Source organism: Zalophus californianus, chromosome 5, assembly GCF_009762305.2.
Source record: "Zalophus californianus isolate mZalCal1 chromosome 5, mZalCal1.pri.v2, whole genome shotgun sequence".
Classification (NCBI taxonomy): Eukaryota; Metazoa; Chordata; class Mammalia; order Carnivora; family Otariidae; genus Zalophus; species Zalophus californianus.
Window position 1 is genome coordinate 124,970,751 of NC_045599.1, and position 12,264 is coordinate 124,983,014.

At 37.5% G+C, this 12,264-nt stretch overlaps 1 protein-coding gene and 1 non-coding gene across 4 annotated transcripts in view; both read left to right on the forward strand.

Moving 5' to 3' along the window:
- NUP155 (nucleoporin 155) overlaps positions 1-12,264 on the forward strand; it is a 63,992-nt gene that overhangs the window by 27,303 nt on the left and 24,425 nt on the right. For all 3 annotated transcript variants that reach the window (XM_027606455.1, XM_027606454.1, XM_027606456.1), the window contains 7 exons: positions 625-719; positions 1,466-1,554; positions 2,033-2,095; positions 2,622-2,769; positions 4,101-4,167; positions 5,753-5,868; positions 11,952-12,049. In XM_027606455.1, coding sequence (XP_027462256.1) covers positions 625-719; positions 1,466-1,554; positions 2,033-2,095; positions 2,622-2,769; positions 4,101-4,167; positions 5,753-5,868; positions 11,952-12,049 — 676 coding nt within the window. The remainder of the gene's footprint in view (positions 1-624; positions 720-1,465; positions 1,555-2,032; positions 2,096-2,621; positions 2,770-4,100; positions 4,168-5,752; positions 5,869-11,951; positions 12,050-12,264) is intronic.
- LOC113930078 lies at positions 6,853-6,980 on the forward strand. The gene has a single exon (XR_003522448.1). It is a non-coding gene; the product is annotated as a small nucleolar RNA SNORA30/SNORA37 family (small nucleolar RNA).

Sequence of the window (12,264 nt, forward strand, 5' to 3'; positions counted from 1 at the left end):
ATTTTTTAATTTTTTTTTTTTATTTTTTTGCCAATGACCTGATGAAAAAATTGGGGGCAATAGTGATAATGCCCTTAATATTTCAAAGCCATTGCTAGAATTGAGAATGTAAAACTCAGAAAGGTTAAGATCAAGAATATCAGATCAAAGTTAAGTACAGAGAGACTGGATTCAAATCACCAGCTCTGCCACCAGGTAGATTACTTTAGTTCTGTGAATTTCAGTTTCTTCACGTGTAAAACAGGCATTATAATAGTGTATGATGTGGAGTTAATATATGGTAACCTTTTAAAATAGTACCTGGCACATGACAGGTACTTAATAAATAGCTATATTGTTGTTGTTATTTTCTAAAAGGTAAAAAGACCATGAGAAAGAAAATTAAGGGAATAAACTATAGACTAAAATAGAGTCTAGATAAAAAGAAAAAACCCTTTAATGATAGTGCCTCTGATAAACTTTCTCCTTTTTCATACCAACTCATTTCATTCACTTAGCAGATATATATTGAGCACCTCCTCTGTGCTAGGCACAAATTGAAACACTGGATACAAGAATAACCAAAACTTCTTTTTAGATGTTTATGTTTACTATAAGGGAAGAAACTTTTTTTTTTTTAAACAGGAAGACCAGGCTTGTGCAACCTGCCTTATCCTTGCTTGTTCCACTGCTGCCTGTGATAGAGAAGTATCTGCATGGGCCACTCGGGCTTTCTTCAGGTATGTGTCAGTTTTCTTTTGTTCTTGGCCACCTTTTTTAATGATTGCATTGGTCAACGTGATAGTTTAAGGGCTTACCAAACAGTTGAAGAACTGTATAGGCAAGATAGTAAAATTTTTTTGCAAAAGGATGAAATCTGGAAAGATTATAATGCTAATAGATGTAGCTAGATTAGCACAATGTATAACTTGTTACCCTTGCTCTGGGTTCTGTTCTCCTTCTTCTGTCTAGTCTTTTTTTCTACACTTCTTTCTACTCCACTTACCATATCTTTTTTACTTCCTAAAACATATTGATTCTGCTTTACTTGTATCATTGGCATTGAGGAATTCTAAATCACTTTAAGGAAACTTGGTATCAAAACGATATTTTTATTTGGAAAATATTTAGCTATAGGAAAGAATTTGAAATGTGATTTGTTTAAAACAATTTTTCAAGTGCTGTCTAACTGTAATCTGGTATGAAAATTACAGTGCCATATACTCTTAAGTAAATTCTGTGCATTGCTGACCCTTCTTAGAAATTGCTAGAGTCCCTTATAATTCTTTCTGGTAGAGGTTCAAGTAAACATTTTTTAAATAAGTATTATATCTATGCTTATAGATATAAGCACTGTAAACACAATACATTAAAGTCTGTAATGTTTAAAGCATTTATTTAGGAGCTAGCAGGACTTGGAACAATTCCAGCTTTTAAGGTGGATAATTTCACTGAATAAGCTCAGCCTCTGTTGTCATAAAAACAGGTACGGTGGTGAAGCACAGATGAGATTTCCAACCACTCTCCCTGCTCCAAGTAATGTTGGTCCCATCTTGGGGTCTCCTGTCTACTCTAGTGAGTACAAAATACTGAAATGAGACTATTTCTAATAGTTTGAGTTTTAGAAACTGCTTAGCATATTTTAATGAACAAAGCTTTTCATTATATTTTATTTACTTGCTACTGTTTTATTGATGAATACAGTTCTATAGATGTCTGACTCTTAAAAGCAAGGATATATTAATATTGAGTTCTTTATGCATGTTAGAGAACAAAATAACATGTAACCAGTGGTATTTATAGAACTCATTTGTTATTTATCCAAAAGGAAGGAGGTGAATGATTTAATAACAAGTAAATTCCCACCTCAGTGTTTTCCTCAGTGGGAATTATTAGAAAATTCCTGGGAAATGAGCAGAGTCCCTAAATCTTAAATATTTCATGGATAGGGCCACTCCTCACTCATGCTGAGAAACAGCTTCTCCTAATTTAATCAGATTTAAAAGAGTGGGAGGTTATTTTATAAATCTTTATAGTCTTCTTTCCTTTTTAGGTTCTCCTATTCCTAGTAGTAATCCATACCCAAATCCATCATTTTTGGGAACACCATCTCAAGGTACCTCTTTTCTTTGTTTTATATTGCTGCTACTATTCTTTTTGAAGAGCTAACACTGTTATCCTTAATGCTTAGTGAAAGAAATATTAACCTCCCCATGTCTCTTGAAAATAATGTAGTTGAATAGAAGTTGCATCCAAGCAAGTATTGACATTTGGCCATGAATGCCTTTGTGTAGGAACACCTTTAGTAGTATACCTGAAAGCTCCTTATCTGGGTACCAGGATTTAATATGCAGCCATGAAATATCTATAATTGGCTCTATTTGACTCCCAGCATTAAGAAGGAGTGATTGCAAGCTTTCTTGGCTTTTATCCTGCATGCCGACACTTAGAAAGCCTACCTGGGAGCATCTATCCAATCTGAGTCTCTTCTTACCAGGGAAAACCAAATTCAATACCTATTTATTCCAGTATTTTTATAAATATTCTTACCTTTGGGCCTACATACACAGGCTTTGGTTATTGAGGATGCTGAATGTTTAAGGTTAAATTTAAAGATTTGTCTTTCTTATGTTGTGTACAAGGTGTACCTCCTCCTGCCATGTCAACTCCAGTGTGTGTTTCAGGAAACCCAGCAACTCAGGCCACAAGTATGAGTTGTATGGCTGCACCAGAGATTGTGTACTCTGGAAAACACAATGGTATTTGCATTTACTTTTCTCGAATCATGGGGTAAGTTTTGTATGGAATAACCAACTATTGCTCACCTTTTCCTATCTTGTGTAGTTGAATATTTTTTATTCCTGTTAAATTTAACTTACAGTTTTATTTAGCTCACTTGTTCATTAATAAAATTGTTTTCTATTTAGCTTTTTTTAATCATCTAACCATCTATATTTGTTGTGTTTTATATATATGTATACACATACATATTAACATATGGTGTTACAGACCACCCCATTAACTCAGTGACCTGTATCTGCAAGTCAGCTAGGCGGTTCTGGTCTTAGGTAGACTAACTCATTTGTACTCATTCAGCTGTGGGATTGAAGAGAGCCCTGTCAATCTTGGCTGGAGTCTCACATGTTTAGGGTCATGTTTGTATGCAGGTCTAGAATGGTCTCTGCTGGGACAATTGGGTTTCTGTTTTTCACATGGTCTCTCATCCTCCGGCAGAAGCCAGGGGTTATTCCCTTGGTGATGGCAAGGTCCCATGAGACAGGGTAGAAAATTTGCAAAGCTTCTTGATGCCTAGGTTTAGAGTTGGCTTACCATCATTTTAACCCCATTCATTGGGCCAGGGAAACATCTCTAGGCCAACCCAGATTAAAAAATAGAATCCATTCAAATGAAATCTTTTAAAAACGCAGTGGGTGGGTACCTTGGTGGCTCAGTCGTTAAGTGTCTCCCTTTGGCTCAGGTCATGATCCCAAGGTCCTGGGATCAAGCCCCGTGTCGGGCTCTCTGCTCAGAGGGAAGCCTGCTTCTCCCTCTCCCACTCCCCCGCTTGTGTTCCCCCTCTTGCTATGTCTCTCTCTGTCAAATAAATAAATAAAATCTTAAAAAAAAAAAAAAATTGAATCCATTCAAACATGGGAAATAAACTCATTATGAGAGACACATCAAAGTCATATTGTAAAGGATAACTATAAGGAGGGACAAAGAATTACAGCCATTTTTGCAATTAGTCTACCATATCATCCAGTTAATTATCCTGTCTGCTATATATTTGTCTTAGATTTGAGATGGATGCTTTCATTTGAATCATTTGCTTAAAATGTGAAGCAGTGCAATACTCTTTTATAAATTTGTTTTTGCATTATAAACTTTGTTTACAATTCATTGCCCAGAGTCTTTTGATTTTTTTCTCAGCAGTATTTCATTATGTGAAATAACTTAGGTATATCAGGTTTAGAAATTTTCTTGTTTTCCATTCTTTTGGATAACTTTGTGAAGTGTTAAATCATTGCTGTATTTTGATAAACACACAGAAAGGAATTTACTACATATTATAATTGTTTTTGTTTATACAGCATAATTATTAAAACATTTTTTTATTTCAGAAATATTTGGGATGCGAGTTTAGTTGTGGAGAGAGTATTCAAGAGTGGCAACAGAGAAATCACTGCAGTAAGTGTGTTGTATAATGTATTCCATTGCTGTATGTAACCATTTTATGGTATTAATTGTATAAATAGATTGTTTCACATTTCTTGGTGTTAGAAACAAGATGCTGATTATTCTTTTATGGACATGTTTGTGTACGTGTCCAATGAACTCCTTGCCCTGGGTGAAGTCCAGTCCCAGCTCTGTCACTTATATAAATGATGAGTCATTTTCTTAATATTTCAGTCTGATACCTCACTATAAGGTGAGAATAATAACCTGTTGTGAGGGGTGCCGGGGTGGCTCAGTTGGTTGGGCAACTGCCTTCGGCTCAGGTCATGATCCTGGGGTCCTGGGATCGAATCCCGTGTCGGGCTCCCTGCTCAGCGGGGAGCCTGCTTCTCCCTCTCCCTCCGCCTGCCGCTCCCCCTGCTTGTGCTCTCTCTCATTGTCAAATAAATAAATAAAATCTTTAAAAAAATAATAACCTGTTGTGAGGGTTAAACAGAATAAGTCCTAAACAGAATAAGTCCTAATCCTTAATATTTACTCAAAGCTACTATTTAATATTTTGCTTATATGCTCCCGAATTCCATGAACCCAGTACTAATTTCCATGCATAAGTATACTTTCTAGAGTACTTTAAGAATAGATCCTGTAGGGACGACTGGGTGGCTCAGTCGGTTAAGGTCTGCCTTTGGCTCAGGTCATGATCCCAGGGCAGGGAGCCTGCTTCTCCCTCTCCCCCCTGCTTGTCTCTCTCTCTCAAATAAATAAATTAAATACAGTTTTTTTTTAAGATTTTATTTATTTGACAGAGAGATAGAGAGTGAGCACAAGTAGGCAGAGTGGCAGGCAGAGGGAGAGGGAGAAGCAGGCTCCCCGCTGAGCAGGGAGCCTGACGTGGAGCTCGATCCCAGGACCCTGGGATCAGGACCTGAGCCGAAGGCAGTCGTTTAACCAACTGAACCACCCATGTGCCCCAATAAATAAAATCTTAAAAAAAAAAATAAATCCTGTAAAACTTTGTATTATCAAAAATTCATAAATTCAGGTAGTAAAATTTTTTTAACGTGAAATATGAGTGCAATTTATTTTAAGCTTTCTTTTTCAATCTGAAAGATACCAAATATTTTTTCAATTCTGATACTCTTTTAAAGTTCACATTTCTAAGAAGAATATATTTATTTAACATAGTATATGATTCCATTTATATGAAGTTCAAGAAGAGGCAAAGCTAACCTATGGTGACAAATAAGAAAAGTGGTTTCCTGGGAGATGGAATGACTAGTGACTTCTAGAAAGGAGCATTAGGGAACTTTTTGGGTGTTGGAAATATTCTGTATTGTGGTCTGGGTGGTGACTGAATTAAAACATAAAAAGCTATCAAGATAATCACTTAAGATTTGTTTATTTTACTGTCTGTAAATTATACCTAAAACAAACCAGAGCAGGACAGGAGGGATGTGGCTATCTAGTCCTTTATTCTGCACCAAGCATAAATAATTACTGTCTATTGAAACTTGACATTCAGTTATAAAGAGTATGTTTTTTACATATACACTTTTTCAGTGTTTTAAAGCTTTTGAAAATACTTTTTTTCTTACAGATTGAAAGTAGTGTTCCCTCCCAACTGTTGGAGTCAGTGCTACAAGAACTAAAAGGTTTGCAAGAATTTCTAGACAGAAACTCCCAATTTGCAGGCGGACCATTAGGAAATCCAAAGTAAGAATAAACAAGATTTATTTGCCTATTTTTTCCTTTTTCTCTCTGAGATATAATTCACATTATAAAATTCATCCTTTTAAATATTTAGTTCAGTGTTTTTTAGCATATTTATGAGGTTATGCCATTACCACCACTATCTAATTCCAGAACATTTTCATCATGCCAAAAAGAAACCCTTTACCCATTCGCAGTCACTCCCTGTTCAGACCACAGTAACAATAATACCATAGAATGGCTTAAACAACAAACGCTTACTTCTCACAGTTCTGGAGGCTGGAAGCCTGAGATCAGGGTGCCAGTATGGTTGAGTTCTGGTGAGGACCCTCTTCGTCCTTTACAGGCAGCAGCTTCTTTTCTGTGTCCTAACATGGCAGAGAGAAAACTAGGTGACAGTCTCTCTGGTCTCTTCTTGTAAGGTTAATCGCATTGTGTGGGCTTTACTCTCATCACCCCATCTAAACCTAATTACGTCCCAAAGGCCCAATCTCCTAATACCATCACTCTGGGAATTGGAGCTTCAACATTGGAATATGGTGGGACACAAACACTCAGTCCATAGCACTCCCCATTTCCTTTCCAGTCCCTAGCAACCACTAATCTATCTGTGTCTGTGGATCTGCCATATTCTGGATCTTTTATGTAATTGGAAATGTGGCCTTTTGTTTCTGGCTTCTTTTAGCATATTTTCAAGGTTCACGTGTTTTAACGTGTATCGGTATTTTGTTTCATTTTTCAGTTCATCAGGTGATGCTCATTTGGGTTATGTTAGCTTTTTGGTTGCTATGAAAAATGCTGATGTGAACATACCTATAAAGGTTTTTGTGTGGGCGTATGTTTAGGATAAAAAAATTTTTTATTATAGAAATAATATGGGCTGTTTGTAAAGATTTCACTTTACTGCCCAGAAAATTTATGATCTATAGTATAACGGTGTAAACTATATGAAATACATAAATCATGTGTTTCTTTAAAACTGTAAATATAGCACCTTCACAGGTCCTCCCCTGACATTGGGGCCAGGATTTGGTAGCTGGTGCTGAAAGAAAATCCTTGATTGCATCCTGGCCCTGGAACCGTGCCAGGGGCAGCTGTCACTCAGTGGGAGAGAAAGACTGTTCTGTGACATCATGTTCAACATTGTATCTTTCTCCTGCCACTCTAACCTTAGGTCTTCTCCTTTAAAAAAAATAATAATAATAAATTAAAAAATAAACTGCAAATAGAACCTAAATAGGCACACTTTTATGAAACATTGTATATACTTTATTTTCTACAACATTCCAATCAGTGGAATAAATAATTTTTTTTTTTAAGATTTTATTATTTATTTGATAGAGAGACACAGCGAGAGCAGGATCACAAGCAAGGGGAGCAGAAGAGGGAGAAGCAGGCTTCCCACTGAGCCAGTAGCCCAATGCAGGGCTCGATCCCAGGACTCTGGGATCATGACCTGAGCCGAAGGCAGATGCTTAACGACTGAGCAACCCAGGCGCCCAAGAATAAATAATTTTTATATTGGCTGCATATTTTCCCATTATTTATATGCAGACATTTAATGATGTAACTCTACTAATAATTGCAGTGTTTCTGTTTTTTCATGTTATAAAGAAGGTACAGTGATTACTCTTCTTTATAAATGTTGGTGTACTTGTTCAGTAATCTTCAGATGAATTTCTTAAGAAGTAGAATTATTGGGTGTAAGGACTTTTTAAAATGTTGATATGTAGTGTTCAGTTGTCTCCTAAGAAAGTTAAACCGATTTTCTTTATTTTGAGCCTTTGGAACACTCTATAAAGTATATCTTAACATATAAATTGATTTCTCCCTTCTTTTGTTAACCCAGTTTGAGAGTCTGTCTTTTAATAAGACAGTTTAACCTCTTCCCATGTTTGGGATTAGTTTAATGTTTGATCTTATTTTCACCATCCTGAATTTGTGCTTTTTATTGTGTGTTTTGTTTGTTTTTCTTTCCTTCCCCATCCCCTTATTTTACTGGATTGATCAGACCTCTCCCTACCCCAAACACAGATTTAGAAGTTTTACACATGATTTTCTTTCTCTAGTAGTTAGTTTTAAATTCTGAAAAATACACATCTCTGTCAGCATTAGTAATTGGACAGAAGCTATTACTGTTCCTTTTTCCCCTGCCCCTCCACCAGTATCCTCCTTGGAAATTAGCTGGAATTTTAGTTGTAAAGTATTTTTTTTTTCTTTTTAACATTATGTTCTTCTGTTGGTAGTTTCTTAGCAGTTTATTGAATTTTACAGTTATAACTGCAGTTGTCTGTTAATTTTATACCCTGCTACTTTACTAATTTTTCTGTTTTTTCATTGAGTGTTTTAGATTTTTTCAAATATCTAGTCCTGTCATCTGCAAATAGAGATAATTTTACTTTTTCTTTCTAGCTCTAGTTGCTTTCTCCTGTCTGTATAGGCTAATATCTCCAACACAGTGTTAAATAGTAGTGGAGGTACACTGGGCATCCGGGTCTTATTCCTGACTTTAGTGGGAAAACCTGTAGTGTTTCCCTATTAAAGACCATGCCGGGGCACCTGGACAGCTCAGTCGCTAAGAGTCTGCCTTCGGTTCAGGTCATGATCCCAGGGTCCTGGGACCAAGCCCTGCATCGGGCTCCTTGCTCCGCAGAAAACCTGCTTGTCCCTCTCCCACTCCCCCTGCTTGTGTTCCCTCTCTTGCTGTCTCTCTCTCTCTCTCTGTTAAATAAATAAGTAAAATCTTTAAAAAATAAATAAAGATCATGCCTACATAGATATAGTTTATCATGCTAAGAAAGTATTCATCCATTTCTGTTTTAAGAATTTTCATGTAAAGTGAGTATTGGAATTTGTCAGATGTCTGCATTTTGCAGAGATACTTTTTCCTTTATTAACATTTTCTAATTCCAACCAACCCTTCACGCCTGCAACAGTCTCACTGCGTATTTGTTAATAGCTTTTTAAGATGTAATTTATATGCCACAAGCTTCACTTATTTTATATGTTCGGTTCTGCAAATTTTAGTAAATATATAGACTTGTGCAACCATTATCACAGTCTATTTTTGGAACATTTTCTTCAACCCAAAGACCGTTCTTTTGTCCATTTGCAGTGATTTCCACCCCTTAGCCTCAAACACTTACTAATCTATCTTATCTATAGATTTGCCTATTCTTGACATTTCATGCTAATGGAATCATATAACTTATGGTCTTTAGAATCTAGCTTTTTTTGCTTAGCATTATTTTGAGGTTCGTGTTCGAGGTCCATGTTGCAGCATAAATAACTACTTCACCCCTTTTTATTGCCTAACGGGTATGGGATTGTAAGGTCATAGCCATTTTCTCTCAGATTTTCATTTACAGTTTTGTTCCATTTTCTTCCTAAACTTTAATATTGCAGAGGAAAAATACATTGCCTTTCTGATTCTCTTTTCTCTGTAAATGTCTTGTGTTAACTTTGAAGTTTTTTTAATGCTCTTTGTCTTTATTACTGAAAATTTAGCAATTTCACCATGTCTTCAATATGTCTTTTTTTCAGTGAGTGTTGAGAACTAAACTTTCTCAGTGAGCATTTAGAACTAGACTTAAGCCTTGGTGAATTTTCTTCTGTTATTTTTTATTTATTGTACTATCTGATCATTTCCCTTTTCTTGGGAAAATCCTATTAACTCTCCTGGATCTAGCCTCAGTTTCTTCTCTTTTCTTCCATAATTTCCTTTCTTCCTTCCTTTTGTTGTTGTGGTGGTTCTGTAGATTACAGAATTCCTAGAGTTGTTGTTCCCAATCATTTTATATATATATATATATATATATACACACACACACATATATATAATTTTTATTTATGTTTTTAAGATTTATTTATTTACTTTGGGGGAGGCAAAAGGAGCAGGAGAGTCTTAAGCAGATTCCATAGTGAGCACGGAGACTGATGCTGGGCTCAGTCTCACAACCCTGAAATCATGGCCTGAGCTGAAACCAAGAGTCTGGCACTTAACCAAGTGTGCCACCCATGTGCCCCAATTATATTTTAAATAGCATCTGTTAGGGGCACCTGGGTGGCTCAGTGTGGTTGAGTGGCTGCCTTTGGCTCAGGTCATGATCCTGGCATACTGGGATCAAGTCCTGCCTTGGGCCCCCTGCTCAGCAGGGAGTCTGCTTCTCCTTTCCCTTGCTTTTGTGTTCTTGCTTGCTCGCGCTCTCTCTCTCTCCCTCTCAAATAAATAAATAAAATCTTAAAAAAAAAAAAAAGCATCTGGGGCACCTGGGTGGCTCAGTCATTAAGTGTCTGCCTTCAGCTCGGGTTGTGATCCCAGGATACTGGGATCAAGCCCCGCATCAGGCTCCCTGCTCAGCGGGAAGCCTGCTTCTCCCTCTCCCACTACCCCTGCTTGTGTTCCCTCTCTCGCTGTGTCTCTCTCTGTCAAATAAATAAAATCTTTAAAAAAAAAATAGCATCTGTTCAGTTTCTCTGATACATTTTTTCCTGGCCATTATATTTTTAATTCTGAGAGCTCTTTTATTTTCCCTTTTTCGTGACAATTAGCACTTATAATGTGAATACCAGATTTCACTAGATAGATTACTTGCTGAAACAAACAAGACTGACATTCTCCAGAGGGCTGATATATGCAGCAACGTGGATGACTCTCAAATGTATTATGCTATAGAAAAGAAGACAGAATCGATTTGTATGACATACTGGAAAAGGCAAAACTATAGGGGTAGGAGTGCCTGGGTGGCTCAGTCGGTTAAGTGTCTGCCATGGGCTCGAGTCGTGGTCCCAGGGTCCTGGGATCAAGCTCCGCATCGGGCTCTCTGCTCAGAGGGGAGCCTGCTTCTTCCTCTCCATCTGCCACTCCCCCTGCCTGTGCTCACTCACTCTCTCTCTCTCTCTGTCAAGTAAATAAATAAAATCTTAAAAAAAAGAGGGCGCCTGGGTGGCTCATTCGTTAAGCGTCCGCCTTTGGCTTAGGTCATGATCCCAGGGTCCTGGGATCGAGCCCCGCATTGGGCTCCCTGCTCGGTGGGAAGCCTGCTTCTCCCTCTCCCACTCCCCCTGCTTGTGTTTGCTCTCTCACTGTCTCTCTCTCTCTCTCTCTCTGTCTGTCAAAAAATAAATAAAATCTTGGGCGCCTGGGTGGCTCAGTTGGTTAAGCAGCTGCCTTCGGCTCAGGTCATGATCCCAGGGTCCTGGGATCAAGCCCCACATCGGGCTCCCTGCTTGGCGGGAAACCTGCTTCTCCCTCTCCCTCTGCCTGCCTGCCGCTCCCCCTGCTTATGCTCTCTCTCTGTCTCTGTCTCTGTGTCAAATAAAAATAAATAAACTCTTTAAAATAAATAAATAAAATCTTAAAAAAAACAAAACAAAACTATAGGGGTAAAGGAGATCAGTGCTGGCCAGGCTTAGGTAGAAGAGGATTTGGATAGAAGAGAACACAAGAGAATTTGGGGGCGTAATGGAACCGTTCTGTATCTTGGTTGTGGTGGTAGTTACATGACACCATGCATCTGTCAAAACTCATAAAACTGCACACGGAAAAGGTGGATGTTACTGTGTAACCTGAAACCAAAATACTCGTTGTTGAAGGATTCTAAAAACCAATTCATTACTTTTAATTTTGGCAGATAAAGAGAAAGAAGCAACCATTTATTCAGCCTTTCTGAATAAAACGGACATCACAATAACCAAATAATTGAAACTTTAAGCATCCACAAGATTAAAATGCTTCAGTTTTAAATCATCGATTCGCCAGTGATTATTTCACTATTCTGCAGAGGAAAAGAATATTAACAATGTATCCCAGCTCGTTTATATGAGATATTCAGAATAGGCAAACTTAAAAGAGACAGAAAGACCAGCAGTTACTTAGGGTAGGGGTGGGAGAGATGGGGATTGACTGCTAATAGAGAGTGATTGAAAATGTTCTAAAATTAGATTGTGGTGATAGTTGCACAACCCTGTGACTATATTTTGAGAAACTGAATTGTGTACTCTAAATGGTTGAATTGTATGGTGTATGAATTCTATCCCAGTAAAGCAGTTGAAAACACAAATACGCATTCTGGAATTTGTTTCAGTACAACAGCCAAAGTGCAGCAGAGGCTGATAGGATTCATGCGTCCTGAAAATGGAAATACCCAGCAGATGCAACAGGAACTGCAGAGGAAGTTTCATGGTAAGTTATTCCTTCTGATCAGTTGACTGTACATGACCCCAATAAAGAGTTTTATTCATTGAGTAGAAACAGTGGATTGAATAGAAAACAGTGGACATCTCTCAATAAGATCTAGTTTTTTGATAACACAAAATTTTTTATTAAAATAACATCAGTGTGGTTGAGAAAAGTGGGACTGTATGGATCTCATGTATTTCCATAACTTTCAGCCCCCC